The 16286-nt window shown below is 38.2% G+C and overlaps 1 protein-coding gene across 1 annotated transcript in view; it reads left to right on the top strand.

Moving 5' to 3' along the window:
- Positions 1–15975, top strand: part of hs3st2 (heparan sulfate (glucosamine) 3-O-sulfotransferase 2) — a 32144-nt gene extending 16169 nt beyond the window's left edge. The window contains exon 2 of the mRNA XM_051889609.1: positions 14077–15975. Coding sequence (XP_051745569.1) covers positions 14077–14695 — 619 coding nt within the window. The 3' untranslated portion in view covers positions 14696–15975. The remainder of the gene's footprint in view (positions 1–14076) is intronic.
- Positions 15976–16286: the final 311 nt, after the last annotated feature.

A 16286-nucleotide genomic window follows, 5' to 3' on the forward strand; every position in this document is an offset into this window, starting at 1 on the left:
TTAAATGATAACACATTTTTAATGTGTCATATTGAAGGAGTTATAATTCATTCAAGTGCTGGTTTTAGTCGCATTACTACTGCCAGTACTCTTCACCTACACCCACGGTATGATGTATGTGTGGATGGTTCATGGTTAACTCTTAATAGACTTTCTCTGAGGCAAGTTCCTGTTGCTGACTGGTCATTAATGGTCTGACATCCTCCCAGAAGAAAATCTGAGCAGTTGAAATATTCATGATCTGTATTACAGTGATGGCAGAATTGAGCCATTCGCTCTTTGCCAGGCCAGGAAATGAGGAATATTAGTAATACATCTGTTCATTGTTCAGGGATTATGTGACTTTGTTTATTACAGCACATGATGATGTGACTGGAAAACAATTCACAGTGCCAACAATTATGGTAAACTACATAAACACTTTCAATTAACTTGCCCCTGGCAGTGACACATAGCATGACACCGTGCCCTAACCAGACGCAAAAAAGGGTATCTTTTTTTTATTTTTTATCCTTGTTAAGCAGTTTTTGTCCTACCCAAGCACAATACCATTACACAGCATGGTTTTGGGGGGTTCTACTTCTGCGATATCGTGGCTGTCAGCTTAATTATTAGGTACTTATCTGTTTTGTACAATATAAAATTGTTTAATTTGAGTTCAAATGTCATTTTTGCATGACTCTAAAAGCCATAATGAAAGTAACAATGGATAATTCACCTCAGATCTTTAAATTAAATTAGTTCATACTGTGAACTGTAAACAAACAAGTCAATTCCATGACAGAGTGTCAGTCACTATGTATTTTGAATAATGTTAAAATCATTTAATTTTTTATTCATTTGATAACTACTTCATTGTAAGTGTGAAACAGTGGTGCGTTTGCAGAGAAAGCTCCGCCTTCATGCTCTTCTGATTGGCTGTGATTGAGTTTGTTGCACCTTGCAGCCTTGTTGCGTTTGGTGAGGACAAATGACGCTTGTTAAAATTTTATTTTTGGAAGAAGGATTGATTTATTGACTCGTTTAAATTTTGTTAATTTTGAAAAAAAAAAAGTTACATAGTGTACATTTAAATGACAGCACAGTTAAAGAGACAGGAAACTAATTAGGAAGAAAGAGGTACATACTCGATTCGAACTTGCATTCCCTTGAGCCATGCAATACTTTATACATCAGGAGGCACATCAGTCTCAGACATCAGGCCCACCAAGACCGTCTAATGAAATCGTACATCTGATTGACAAGTTCACCTTGAAATGAAGTTGTTTACAAGGTACAAGATGAATACAGTTAATCTTTTTGAGGAAGAACTAATCACTGAATTTTCGAGCTTAGTGGTGTTTTTTTTTTTTTTTTTGAGTTTTGTTTGAAAAAGCAATACTAATATGATCCACCTTGATGCTACAGTTGTTTAAATCTTATATATACAGTGTGTGTGTGTGTGTGTGTGTGTGTGTGTATATATATATATAAAATACAATTTGATATAAGTAATGTTATCGAACGTGCCAGAAAGAATTTGCTTCTACCACAGTTTTTTTATGGGAGAATACTATAATGGAAGTTTGCAAAAAACTGAGATTTTAGTGGATATATGTAAAAAGTACTGTAGGTGTGCATAGAGTGCAAATATTCAGATTATAAAGTCTGCACACATTTGTGTTAATTTCTTTGGTGTTTGATGATTCTACTATATTAGATAAACCCGCATCTACAACCCGAATTCCGGAAATGTTGGGACGTTTTTTAAGTTTGAATAAAATGAAAAGACTTTCAAATCACATGAGCCAATATTTTATTCACAAAAGAACATAGATAACATAACAAATGTTTAAACTGAGAAATTTTACAATTTTATGCATAAAATGAGCTCATTTCAAATTTGTTGCCTGCTACAGGTCTCAAAATAGTTGGGACGGGGGCATGTTTAATATGGTGTAGCATCTCCTCTTCTTTTCAAAACAGTTTGAAGACGTCTAGGCATCGAGGTTATGAGTTTCTGGAGTTTTGGTGTTGGAATTTGGTCCCATTCTTGCCTGATATAGGTTTCCAGCTGCTGAAGAATTCGTGGTCATCTTTGACGTATTTTTCTCTATAGGTGAAAGATCTGGACTGCAGGCAGGCCAATTCAGCACCCGGACTCTTCTACCACAAAGCCATGCTGTTGTAATAGCTGCAGTATGTGGTTTTGTATTGTCCTGCTGAAATAGACAAGGCCTTCCCTGAAATAGACGTCATCTGGAGGGGAGCATATGTTGCTCTAAAACCTTTATATACCTTTCAGCATTCATAGTGCCTTCCAAAACATGCCATACCGTATGCACTTATGCACCCCCATACCATCAGAGATGCTGGCTTTTGAACTGAATGCTGATTTGAACTTGAATTTGAACACGCTGGAAGGTCTCCCTCCTCTTTAGCCCGGAGGACATGGCGTCCGTGATTTCCAACAAGAATGTCAAATTTGGACTCGTCTGACCATAGAGCACTTTTCCACTTTGAAACGGCCCATTATAAATGGGCCTCGGCCCATTGGACACGATGGCGCTTCTGGACCATGTTCACCTAAGCCTTCTTTTTTGCATGATAGAGCTTTAGTTGGCATCTGCAGATGGCACGGCGGATTGTGTTTACCGACAGCAGTTTCTGGAAGTATTCCTGGGCCCATTTAGTAATGTCATTGACACAATCATGCCGATGAGTGATGCAGTGTCATCTGAGGGCCCGAAGACCACGGGCATTCAATAAAGGTCTTCGGCCTTGTTCCTTATGCACAGAGATTTCTCCAGTTTCTCTGAATCTTTTGATGATATTATGCACTGTAGATGATGAGATTTGCAAAGTCTTTGCAATTTGACGTTGAGGAACATTGTTTTTAAAGTATTCCACAATCTTTTTACGCACTCTTTCACAGCTCTGCCCATCTTTACTTCTGAGAGACTCTGCCTTTCTAAGACATCCCTTTTACAGCTAATCATGTTACAGACCTAATATCAATTAATTTAATTAGTTGCTAGATGTTCTCCCAGCTGAATCTTTTCAAAATTTCTTCCTTTTCAGCCATTTGTTGCCCCCGTCCCAACTATTTTGAGACCTGTAGCAGGCATCAAATTTGAAATGAGCTCATTTAGTGGATAAAAGTGTAAAATTTCTCAGTTTAAACATTTGTTATGTTATCTATGTTCTATTGTGAATAAAATATTGGCACATGTGATTTGAAAGTCTTTTAGTTTTCATTTTATTCAAATAAAAAAAAACAAAAAAAACGTCCCAACATTTCTGGAATTCAGGTTGTAAATAGCACATAAAACAAATCTAACTGCGATTGGCTGTTTTATGTTGGTCTCTTCCTGTTTAAGTGGGTGGTTTTTGGAGAGAAAAAGCTGCAAACTGGGCTAGAGTGTATGTCGTAGTCAAAAGTCTGGCTATGCGAGACTAATGCTCTACCCACTTCTAAATGTTTCCAACAACTTTTGTGCTTAACATGTTGGATACCATGCAAATGCTCTGATGACAATATTTATGTAATAAAATGCTGAAAAAGTGCCATAAGAAACAAATTGATACTTTATTTGACCATAAGCCACTAAAGCCACATGGATTGTCCTAGAATGCCAAAAGATTCATAAAACAGTTTGACATTTCTGACAAATGTCTTGGTTCTTTATAAGAGAGGTAGTATGCAAAGAAAACACTGAATCAGGTTTAATACAGCATGATAACATACATAAAACTGCACCTAACTAAACTGCAGAGCAAACTGTGAAGCCACAGATGTTGGCCTGAACCATACGAAGACTCAGGAACAGGATATTGTTAATGGAGCTGGGCTCATTAAGAGTGTCAGCAATGACAAGCATTTGAACTCAGACAGGAAATGAGGCTTGCTGTCTAAAACGCTGTGAGCGTATATCCCCGCAGCTTTGTCATGGTGATTGATGCTTTTCATTTGAAATACCAATCAGATCAGCACGGCATGAATATGATGGTCCAATCCTCTGTCCCACCATTAAGCACTTTAATTAGCACAATGAGGCTTAGATTAATTAGACAGAAATGGCAGCATAACTGCCCAGTTAATAATTGCATATGTAGGTTTAAGCAAGACTTCAGCTAATGCAATATTGGAAAGCGTCTGAGCATGCATTATCTAAATATGCCCAGGTTAAGCTTAATACCCATGGATTGAGTCATTAGATGTCTATGGTGGGTTCAGTAGAGGGAGCGGACAGCATTTTGAAAGAATAAGCTGAAAACAAACCTCAGCACGCCGTCACACATAAATGGACTAAAATCTACCCTGAATCACAAATAGCTTCAGACATTTAATCCTGGGATTTTATATGTACAGGATTGTTAGACAGGTCAGATGTGCTTAAGTGCATGAAAGCTTCAAGCACACGGTAGGGGAAAACAGACTTTATTCCCAGCACTGCTCAAACGGCATCAGGAGGACGTTTAGTACATCATATCGACTGAACATCCAAAACTGACCTTTTCATCAGACGTTGGTACATTTCTAAGGATCAAAATGTTGGACTTACAAGTTCCCATTTGGAGTGAAGGTTCAGGAATGCAAAATTAAAAGAATACACTATAAAACACTGTGACTTGTAGCAATCAAAGCGCAGAGATGGCTTTGCTGTAGCTGCACTGCATTCCCCAGTCTGTCAGAACTTTTAAAAAAATCCTCATGGGGTTGCATCAGAACAGTGTATAATGATAACTGTTATATATATATATGATAGGGAGCTGCAAAGTCACTCAAAGTCAAATGTTTCATAGATAACCTAAACAGGCAATCGAAAGTCAAACTATTACAGAAAGAGACAAAGAAAGGCAGATTAATGAGAGCAATGTTTGTAGATTCATAAGAGTTGCTAGACCCTATTTATATGATCCCTGAAAACATTGGCTGCAGTAGCTGAGGTTATTTCGCTTTCCAGTCATTAAAATACTTTAACATTCGTTCCATTAAGTATTATGAGAGAGCTTGTAAGAAAAATATGCTCTATACATCTATTCAGCTGTGGACCCGTTTATAGATGACAGTGTTTAGCATGGAGTACTGCCTCACCAGCCAATATAGACATATTGAGTTTGGTAAAAAATGAGATTCGAACTCGGGTCGGTCGCATTAAAAGCCACCCACCTTGCTCGCCATGCCACTGATTCTGTCAACAAGATCTCTTTGGTCATTTTGTCTGGCTAAATCAGATAATGGTGGGCGGAGTTAGCGTAAATAGTACGGAGCCCCTAAAGGGACATGGTGGTGGAACAAGATTGGAATGGGAGGAAAAAATATTTTTCAAAGCTTTTGCATTCCCCCGAGAAACTTTGCGTTCCCTCGCAAAACTTTGCATTCTCTCGCAAAGACATTTGAGTTCTCTCGCAAAACTTTTGCGTTCTCTCGCAAAACCTGTTGTAAGTTCGGACAAACAATTCCTTTTTAATTTCTCTCTGCCAGTGGTTCAGGATAGCTCCATATTTTAACAATGGAGCAGATAATAGAGTTTTATTTTAAACTTAGACTTAAGTATAAAGAAATATGTTTAGTGTTTAATTCAAGGCACGGTTTTGATGCAAGTGGAAGACACCTGAACTGGATAAGTTTGTTAAAGTTGGCAACATATTCACAGATTCAAATTTCCCGGATCAATAACTCATGAACTAAACGTTGTTACAACAAAAATTAAACCTCTTTTTAATCGTAGTAACATAGACAACAAGCTACAACCTAATTTTACTCAAAACGAGCCTTCCTCCGCACTGGACAAAATACATTGATCTCTATGCGTAGGCAGCTGAAGGGACCGTCTGCAAAGTGCAAAACCCGAAAAGTGTTTACTACAAAAATAGTCAATAACTTCAATGTTAGGCTACACACTGTAGTGTCACCAAATTTAGTTCAGACATCACTACTCTTTTGATGGTTATACTAAACACTTAGTTTAGAAAAATGTGCTTTTGAATAATATTTATGATTTTCTATTATGAAAAAAATCAATAACTTCATTGTGACACACTGTACTGTCAACAAATTCAGTTCACAAATCAATGCTCTCTTATTAGTTATACTGCAACACTTAGTTTGGAAAAAATGAGAACGCAAAAGTTTGAGTACACGCAAATGTCTTTGCAAGAAAACATAAAAGTTTTGCGAGGGAACGCAACGTTTGGCGAGGGAACGCAAATGTTTTGCGAGAGAATGCAAAAGCTTTGAAAAATGTTTTTCCCCCCCATCCCAAATTTTTTCCACCACGATGTCCCTTTAGGGGCTCAATAAAATAGCCTCTGCCAACAAGACGGGCTATTTGCTTAGTCCTCAAAAAATCCTAAAAATAACCATTTCTGAACAATGTAAAAACCGTAATGTTTTTAAACCGTAATGTTGTGTTCATAAGTGAATTATGTTTTGACTACTATTTTGAAGTGTTGTGTAATGACATAATATGTGTGAAGAACAGAAGTGAAGAGTAAACAACACGGATGAAGTTGTGCTTTATTGCTGCTAACTCCTGAAAAACACCACACATTATAATGTCAAATCAGGTAAAATAAATGTAAATCTCACTGATTAAACAACAAAATCAACATATTAATTCCTTGACTTCAATATTCAATGAACCTAAAAGGTGTCGATTATGTAAAATTCTTACATTTTAGATGCTGTCAATACATTAAACATGTATTTTTTAAGTGTCTATGCAAACATATGGAACTGTATATTTGCTAGAACCCCATTTTACATACGAATACTAATGAGATCATGTTGGCATTTCGCTGTCACAGACACGCTTCGTTTGTACAGTTGCTTTCATCCGAAAGCTCTCTGAATATTGCATCTGTGTGAAATCACAGATGCAATATTAATTTATTTACAAAAGTTGTCAAAGCCACATCATTTCATTGTCAAGGACTGAAATCCTTAAATTGGCCTTGAGTAGAATGAGATTAGATCATTTCTAGAAGGACTTCAGCGTCGCTGCATTCTGTGTCCCTTTCCTGCAAATATGCACTGTCATCTGTTAGACAAACATACTGCAATGTGTGAAACACAAAGGTACGGCACAGAAAAAAGTCATCTCAGCATGCAGGTTGGCCAGAAGCCTTTTTTAATCAGAATCAATGGCCTCAGTAGGAACGGCACATTGGTTTGCACTTAGCACGGCATGCACTTAGATTTTTTTTTTGGTCTGATGTTGTGTTTTTTGCATTCATCGTCCAGCTCACAATGTGGCCCAAGAATAGAGATGCCTGGGTTGACAAAAGGCCTGCAGGAGACTTTTAATTTGAGAGGATAACTTTAGGTTGGTGGTATTAGTATGACACTAGCTGATGCAATTCACAAAGCTTGTTCTCCAGAGCTCTCACGACCTTGTCAGCAGATCCCAGACATATCATAAGAGCTGCCTGGCTCTCTGAAAACTTATCTTCAGCAGAAAAGACAACAGGAATACATCGTGCTCTGGCAGACAATTAACAGCACTGTAACTTTCAGATGTAATATCAGACCTTTGCCTGATGCCATTTCTCATTTCTCTGAGGTGGTGGATCTGTTGGCAGCAAGTAGTGACTTAACCCCCTGATGAATTAGAATGTCAATCTGCATTAAAACTGAAAGCCGGTGATACCAGACATCAGGATATCCTCCATTATGTAGACCTGTGTCTACAGATACAGTGATCTAATAAATGCAGGGCTCGGAAAGATAGCTGGAGTAAATGTTACGATGGAAAAGTTCCCCTAGGAACGCTCAGTTTCATACTGGCGGTAATTGTTTTATGTCTTACTTGTTTATGATAGAAATTCAATTAGGAATTAAATGCAAGAGACTGACTTCAAAGTTAATTCAATGGGAAAAGATAAAAATGTTTCCTTTGCTGCACCATGATAAGCGTATTAATTATGTAATTGCAGAGGAATTATGCCTGTGATTAAAATGTTTACATTTTTGGCATGCTTGCTGTTGCTATTAAAATCTTCCCTATTACAGGGTCTTGGCAATTTCAGAACTCTATGTACACAATTTACATTCAGATTGTCTTTCTATTCTTATGCTAAATAGAATTTAAAAAAAAGTTGGTTAATGACTGATTAGCATGTTTCCCACCACTGTTTCTGAAACTGTAACAACCTTGTCGTATATATCGTATTGTCGTATATATATGTATATATATATGCAGACAGAACTTGTAACCGACAGAATTTGTAACCACAGTTGCTACACAGCCCCACACAGCAGAGTGCGATGCACTGTGTGTTGTGACACATTTCTCCCATAACCATCATTAAAATTTTGTGTGACTTGTGCCACAAGACCAGACGGGATGGCCTTTGTTGCAGTGATGAGCCTTGGGTGCCCAACACCCTGTTGCCGGTTTTTAGTTTGTCCCTCCTTGGATCACTGTTGGTAAATTCTCACCACTGCTGACCGGGAGCAACCCACACGCCTTGTCGTTTCAGAGATACTCTGAGCCAGTCACATTGCCGTAACCATTTGGCCCTTGTTAAAATCGCTTAGATCTTTATTCCTGCCCATTTCTCCTGTATCCAAGAGCTGATTGTTTGCTTACGATCTAATCTACCTAGGCCATAATATGTGGCCTTGTTAGGAGATGATCAACAATATCACTTCACCTGTGACTGGTCATAATGTTTTGGCTCATTAGAGTATATAGGTAACATTTCATTATAGTATAGTAGATTTATTATTGTAATTGTTGAGGGCTCTTAACAGTGTAATACCAGGTTCAGACTACACAATATTTTTGTCTGCTACGATAGTCACTGTGTCAGATTATGCGATTTTGACTCCTAATTCCTTGTCATGTCATGGACAAGAAACGTCAGACTACATGTTGCTTCCTGACCAATCATCACTTGCCGTCTTTAACCACATATGTGATGTCATCGAGAAGGCGGAACTAGCGACTGACTTCCGGAAACAAGAACGTAAACAAACAGGCTACCGAAGTGGCATGTTAGCTTAATGCTAATTCTAGTACTCATCGGGATGCTGAATCGTCTCCGCTGTCGTTCGCCAGCATTTATCTCTTTTCACTCTGTCATGGTAATCCCTCAAGGAAACATCAAAAAAATCAAGAGTATTGTTGCCATAGTTCCATGAACCTTTTCTCTATTGCATAATTCCAACTAGCAGCACCAATACCATTGTCTCTCTTTTGTTTCGCCATGTTTGAAAGCTGTGTATGGAAGAGCTTCTGTGCTCCTACTGGTCGACGTCACCAAAAAACATTAAAACATGTTGTGAAGTGTCGCAGACGCTGCGTCAATTGTCGTCCACTATGACACACTATACGAGATGAAACGATCGATTCTTGCGTCCCGACTGCCAATCATCACGAGATCCTACGTCAAATGGATCGTGCCAATAGCGGGCTGATATCGTGTAGTCCGAACCCGGCATAACATAATTTTTTTCCTCTCCACCATCTTTCTTGTTACTGCTCAGGATATTCACTATAAAGGCTTGTTCCTCCATCAAGCAATCAGCATAATCATTTTCCTGTGAATAATTAGTCACATAGCATTTTAGGCGTAGGTGAAAGGCTCAAAAACAGTTCAAGTGACCAGAACTGAGCTGGAATGATGGCAGATTTCAAATCACATACTTCCGGGTGGTCCTGCACCAGCTGAGTAACTGCCATTGAGATAAATAAAAATACTAACAAGCAGCTTTCTAGAGGTTTTATTTCGATCTTCTTAAATAGTGAAAATTAAGGGCCTTTACTTTAATTCAGTTTTACATTTATTTCTTGTTACCATCTTCTGCATTAGCCACAAAAATCAAAGCTTTCCAAAAATGTTTTACAAAGTGCCAAGAACTTCTTCCACTTATGGCTACTTCACTGGCTATTCTTCATTGGACCCAACAGTACGCTTCTGTGCACCACTTTGCAATTAGCACCTCTCTATTCCAGCTTTCAGCTAACTTAGCCTTCACTCTTCTCACTAAATTAATTTTCTTCTAAAAGACCAGACTCTTATGCAAGCAACAGAGCACCTGCCAGCCCCTGTCTCAAGACAGCAGATGAGAGACACATCAGTGATGTGATAACAGGCAGACTGGCGAATTCATGGCATCTTTTGATTCTTGCAAACGCAATTAATTAAAGAACTGCGAGTACAGAGGTAGGCAACGGTGCAAAGACAAAATAAATTTAAAGCTTGGACCGAAGTCTTTCTTTTAATAAATATTATGTATAAGAGGACATGCAATTTGAAAGAAATGCCTTTTCCGTGCAATTTAATAATAATTTCACAAAAATATTCACATAATAATTTTCATTCAGTGAGGAAAATTATAGTGCCCTTCATTTCAGTTGAATAAAGCATAAATTCTTCCTTAGTGATGCATGAAATATTACAGTTTGCAAGGAAAATGAAGGCTGGTGTTACGACTTCAATATGACAGATTCAGAAAAAGATTTTTTTTTTTTTTTTTGTGAGTGCATTTTTGATGGATGTCTGGAAAGAAATACATGTTTGATTATGTAACTGAAGTATGCATTGCATCAGGGTGTGATTGGTGCTATGCATTCAGACACACAATAAAGTTGTTTAGTGGGTGAAGCTCCATTGCACCGTATGCAAGATTAATGGCTGCCTCTGGCCCTGAACCGCTAAGGCTAACAGAGACACCCTGGCCAGCAGTGCACCATTTATAAATCAAGCTAAATGGATCAATATTTTCAGGACTATGGAGGTAAAGTATAGAAACTCCTGCTTTAGGATAGCCCATTATGAATCGGGGATGAGTCTGAAGCTGGTGGAAACTCGAGGTTATTCTCTGACCCCTGTGTTCCATACAATAAGACGGTCAATAAAATTTTCATCTTTATTACAGTCTTTCATTAAGATTTAAATTCTTAAACCCTCACTAATCCTGTCTTATAGCTGTAATTCTCAATTTAATGGATGAATGCTGATGTAATCACATAAAAAGTTAATTTATAGCTCCAGTTTAAGACTATCTCAGGGAAAAATATAAAGGATTTGTAAATGTAGCAAAAATCTCAATATCAACTAATGTTGATATCTTTACTTGATCAATCATATGTGACCCTGGACCACAAAACCAGTCGTAAGTCGCACGGGTATATTTGTAGCAATAGCCAACAATACATTGTATGGGTCAAAATTATTGTTTTTTTCTTTTATGCCAAAAATCATTAGGATATTAAGTAAAGATCATGTTCCATGAAGTTATTTTGTAAATTTCCTACCGTAAATATATCAAAAATTTATTTTTGTAAGTAATATGCGTTGCTAAGGACTTCATTTGGACAACTTTAAAGGTGATTTTCTCAATATTTTGTTTTTTTTGCACCCACAGATTCCAGATATTCAAATAGTTGTATCTCGATCAATGGAAAGCTTATTTATTCAGCTTTCAGATTATGTATAAATCACAATTGACCCTTATGACTGGTTTTGTGGTCCAGGGTCACGTATAGCACAGCATATGTTTAGTTTATATATGTTATTATTTATTTATTTATTTAGCCTATTTGCCAAATTGATCTAGTGATGGAGAAAGGACAGGAAATTATGCTGATAAAGCAAAGGAACAGAATTGGGAAATCCAGGTTCGAGCTCATATCTCAAAGTATCAAACAAGCACCATGTCTCAGTGTGCACTAATCGCTATGACATAGCTCCAACATATTTGTGTAAATCTGAGCGGTGCAACGCGACAAAAGCAAATAAAAATCATTATAATCAGTGATGGTGTCTACACTAGATGCGATGCAACACAACAAAATCCAGACAGCAGACCGATGCTCCGTTCTATTTCTGACGGACTTCAACCGCTCTATTTTTTCATAATGTGATGTATATCCGAGTAAAACGGAATATCAAAAAAGACGTCTTTGTTCTATGCATTTATTGTTGGTTGTGTGGAGGCAGATCTGAATACAAGCTTGCAGCTGATTGTATGAAAGGGTGACAAAATTATAAAGAAGCTGACAAAATGATTGCAGAAAGGGGTGAGTTTAAGCAGACAAAATGATTGGAGGAAGGGGCGGGTTTAAGCGGACAAAATGATTGGAGGAAGGGGCGGGTTTAAGCGGACAAAACGATTGCAGAAAGGGCGGGTTTAAGCGGACAAAACGATTGGAGAAAGGGCGGGTTTAAGCGGACAAAACGATTGGAGAAAGGGCAGGTTTAAGCGGACAAAATGACTGGAGAATGGGGCGGGTTTAAGCAGACAAAATGATTGGAGAATGGGGCGGGTTTAAGCGGACAGAATGATTGGAGAAAGGGCGGGTTTAAGCGGACAAAATGATTGGAGAAAGGGCGGGTTTAAGCGGACAAAATGATTGGAGAAAGGGCAGGTTTAAGCTGACAAAATGATTGGAGAAAGGGCAGGTTTAAGCGGACAAAATGACTGGAGAATGGGGTGGGTTTAAGTGGACAAAACGATTGGAGAATGGGGTGGGTTTAAGCGGACAAAATGATTGGAGAAAGGGCGGGTTTAAGCGGACAAAATGATTGGAGAAAGGGCAGGTTTAAGCGGACAAAATGACTGGAGAATAGGGTGGGTTTAAGCGGACAAAATGATTGGAGAATGGGAAGGTTTAAACGGAAAAAATGACTGGAGAATGGGGCGGGTTTAAGCAGACAAAATGATTGGAGAATGGGGTAAGTTTAAGAGGACAAAATGACATACCATCCGGCATACCTCAGCAGAGAGAAAGCTGTCATTTTACCGGAAGATGCAGTTACGATATTTTAATTAAAATTTCTGGACTCATTTTTTTAAAACGTACATAGATGAATCATTCACATCAAGATCAATAACATCCATTTAGAAAATATATAGGGACAATTCCCATTTCATTCAGACTTAAAGGTGCTATTACCAATATTAGCCATTTTGCTAACTTGCACCACTGAATTATACTGTCCCCTCCTTCGAAAAATCCATGTATAGACATGTTAGCGCTAAAAATGACTTGACACTTCAGAACATTTTGACTCGCTAAACAGTAACATCCTGCATTCAGATAGCAGTTTTTCTGCCTATAGGGCTATCACAGAAATGAGTGCGATTTCTCAAGACACCTGTTTCACTGATATCTGTTAGGTAAGAGGGAAGTTTTCTGCGTGTCATTCCATAAAACCTGCTTACGGCAATATTAATACGCTCACTCCTTCAAAGAGGTTGACAGGGCAGCCAGCTATCTGCTACAACAACAGAGCTGTGACCGAGTGGATATCACCTTATGTAGTTCATCAGTTCAATTCAGAACAACTCTAAAGTTGGACTCGATGGTTTCATGAAGAAACTTGTGAAAATAATGACCTATTTCGCATGTCCCAGATTTGCCGAAGCCTTTCTCTCTATTGTGCATCTGTAATGCAGGTGATGGTGATTTATGAGCAGGAGTAAAGGATGTGCCTGAGATTTGATAATTTCCCCATACCCTTCAGCATCACACTCACCCAGGAGATAAGAGACTGGAAATATTGGCTGCGAGTATTAAAACCTCATGTGGGTGCTCTGATTATTTTGTCACTTTCTGTAACTGAATTCCTATTTGTCATGCTGGAGTCTACACTAATCTGAGTGGTGACCACATTACACAAGCTATCTCACTATTTCCTCACAAGGCTGTGAAAAGAAAATAGCAGTGTTATAGTTTCACCAAATAAACATAATACATTTTAACATGTTCTCAGGAAATATGATTGCGATTGCTATGTGATTGCAAGATGCTTGCTTACTCAAGTCAAAAGAGAGGTTCATCCTTCAATGTATGTCTATAGACATACATTGTCTATAGACATCCCCCCCCCCTGTTTTATTGTTTGTCAGACTGCTTGGAAAAGCAATAGCACACCCCAACAATTTGATGTATCATTCATGTCTGTAGGGACATTAGTAGAGAGTTCCATGCTGAATTTTAATACTTTTTTGTTATTATTGTTGTGCTCATATTTACCAAGGGTACCAATATTAGCGTAGGTGTCTTAAGTGAAAAGCCACCAGCGTGAACCTTACCCATGCTATTCCATCGATTTTGATTAATATTTCTGTTTTCACAGGGGCCTTATGCCACGGACTCTGGACAGCCAAATCACCATGGAGAAAACACCGAGTTACTTTGTGACACGGGAGGCACCGCGACGCATCTCAAACATGTCTCGTGAAACAAAGCTGATTGTTGTAGTGCGAAACCCGGTCACGAGGGCGATCTCCGACTACACACAGACCCTGTCAAAGAAGCCCGACATCCCCTCTTTTGAAGAACTAGCATTCAAGAACAGGAGTCAAGGCATCGTGGACACCTCCTGGAATGCCATCCGCATAGGCATGTATATCCTACACCTGGAGAACTGGCTGCAATACTTTCGTCTGTCACAGATTCATTTTGTCAGTGGGGAGCGGCTCATCACGGATCCGGCCGGAGAGCTGGGCCGGGTGCAGGACTTCCTGGGGCTCAAACGCATAATCACAGACAAGCACTTCTACTTCAACCGAACAAAAGGCTTCCCGTGCCTGAAGAAGCCGGAAAGCAGCAGCCAGCCCCGCTGCCTGGGCAAGTCCAAGGGCAGAACTCACGTTCAGATTGACCAGGAAGTCATCGAGCAGCTTAGAGAATTTTATAGGCCATTTAATGTGAAATTTTATGAAATGGTGGGTCATGACTTCAGATGGGACTGAGGAGGAGGACCTTGGTGAAACCAACCTCCCTCTTCTGGTATGTCTTCAAGGGATTGTTCACCCAAAAATTAAAATTTGGTCATTATTTACTCACCATAACATTGTTCCAAACCTGTAAGACTTTCTTTCTTCTGTGGAGCATAAACGAAGATATTTAGAAGAATGTGCTGGTTGCTGTTTACTCATTTTCCATAAAGTCATATGGACAACTTTTATAATACTTTTATGGTGTTTTTGCACCCTTTTTAAAGCTTGAAAGCTCCAGTTTATTATATATACACTACTGTTCAAAAGTTTTGGGTCAGTAAGTTTTTTTTTTGTTTTTTTTTTTAAAGAAATATGTTTCTTTAGCAGCAACTCAGCATATTAGAATGATTTCTGAAGGATCATGTGACACTGAAGACTGGAGTAATGATGCTGAAAATTCAGCTTTGACATCACAGGAATAATTAGATTAAATATCTTAAAATAGACAGTTCTTTTAAATCGTAATAATACAATATTACTGTTTTTACGGTATTACTGTGTGATCAAATAAATGCAGCCTTGGTGGGCATAAGAGACTTCTTTCAAAAACATAAAAAAAAAAAAAAAAAAATCTTACTGACCACAAACTTTTGAACGCTGATACAGTTTAAATCAGTTTGGAGGGTGAGTAAATGATGACTAAACTTTGTGAGGACAAAATTGTAATTTTTGGAAGAACTATCCATTTGAACCGGTTTGCAGGACGAAATGAAACAGAACACCTCAAACTAATTAAGACCCAGTGCTCTTAATATATTAAAAAGATAAAATATGGGCAAAAAACAAAGATGTATGTACTGTAGCTCAAGAGACTTTGCCTTTGACATGAAATGCTTTAATACATTTAGAACTCGTGCAAGGTCATTAAACGAACAGAATAAGTGAGAAGCTCTTGTTCAGTGTCACAGTGTTTGATATGCACAGCATTTGTTTCATTCATTGCCCTCCTGTTACTGTTTAAAACACTAAACCAAGTCAATCATCTTGATATGAAATAGAAACCCGTAAAGCATACAGTGACTGCTGAGGTGTGTCATTACGTTTATCTCACAAAATGTAACACAGAAAAACAAATTAAACACATCCTAAAGAACCACATTCACTTTCATCCTCATTGCAGTATGAGAAGTTAATTCAAGTTCTTAAGGTCAATGGAAACTTGTTCAACAAGTTAAAGGGGTCATGACGTGGATTTTTTAATTGTTCTTTGAGGTTCACTTAGAATGTTATAAAGTTTTTTGCGCAAAATAAAAATAGGCCTATATATGCGGAAAATGATTATTTTCAACCTTCATTTTGACCCCTGTCTGAAATGATCCATTTTTAAGGGGCAGCTCCTTTAAGGCTTGTCAGTAAACCATCACTGTTATGACTGGCTAACGTCATTGCGTAGGAAACAGTATCAACACCCACTCGCTACTGCACGTGAGTGTTTTGAAAACCTTGTCCATATAAAACCGTCATTTACAGATAAAGCCTTTTGAAATCATTTACTTGTGGTTTGTGATGCAGCTGCTGTCAGATCTTTCATCTTTCAACAGAAGTTTTTTTCCATTATGTGCCT

Source organism: Ctenopharyngodon idella, chromosome 3, assembly GCF_019924925.1.
Source record: "Ctenopharyngodon idella isolate HZGC_01 chromosome 3, HZGC01, whole genome shotgun sequence".
Taxonomy (NCBI): domain Eukaryota; kingdom Metazoa; phylum Chordata; class Actinopteri; order Cypriniformes; family Xenocyprididae; genus Ctenopharyngodon; species Ctenopharyngodon idella.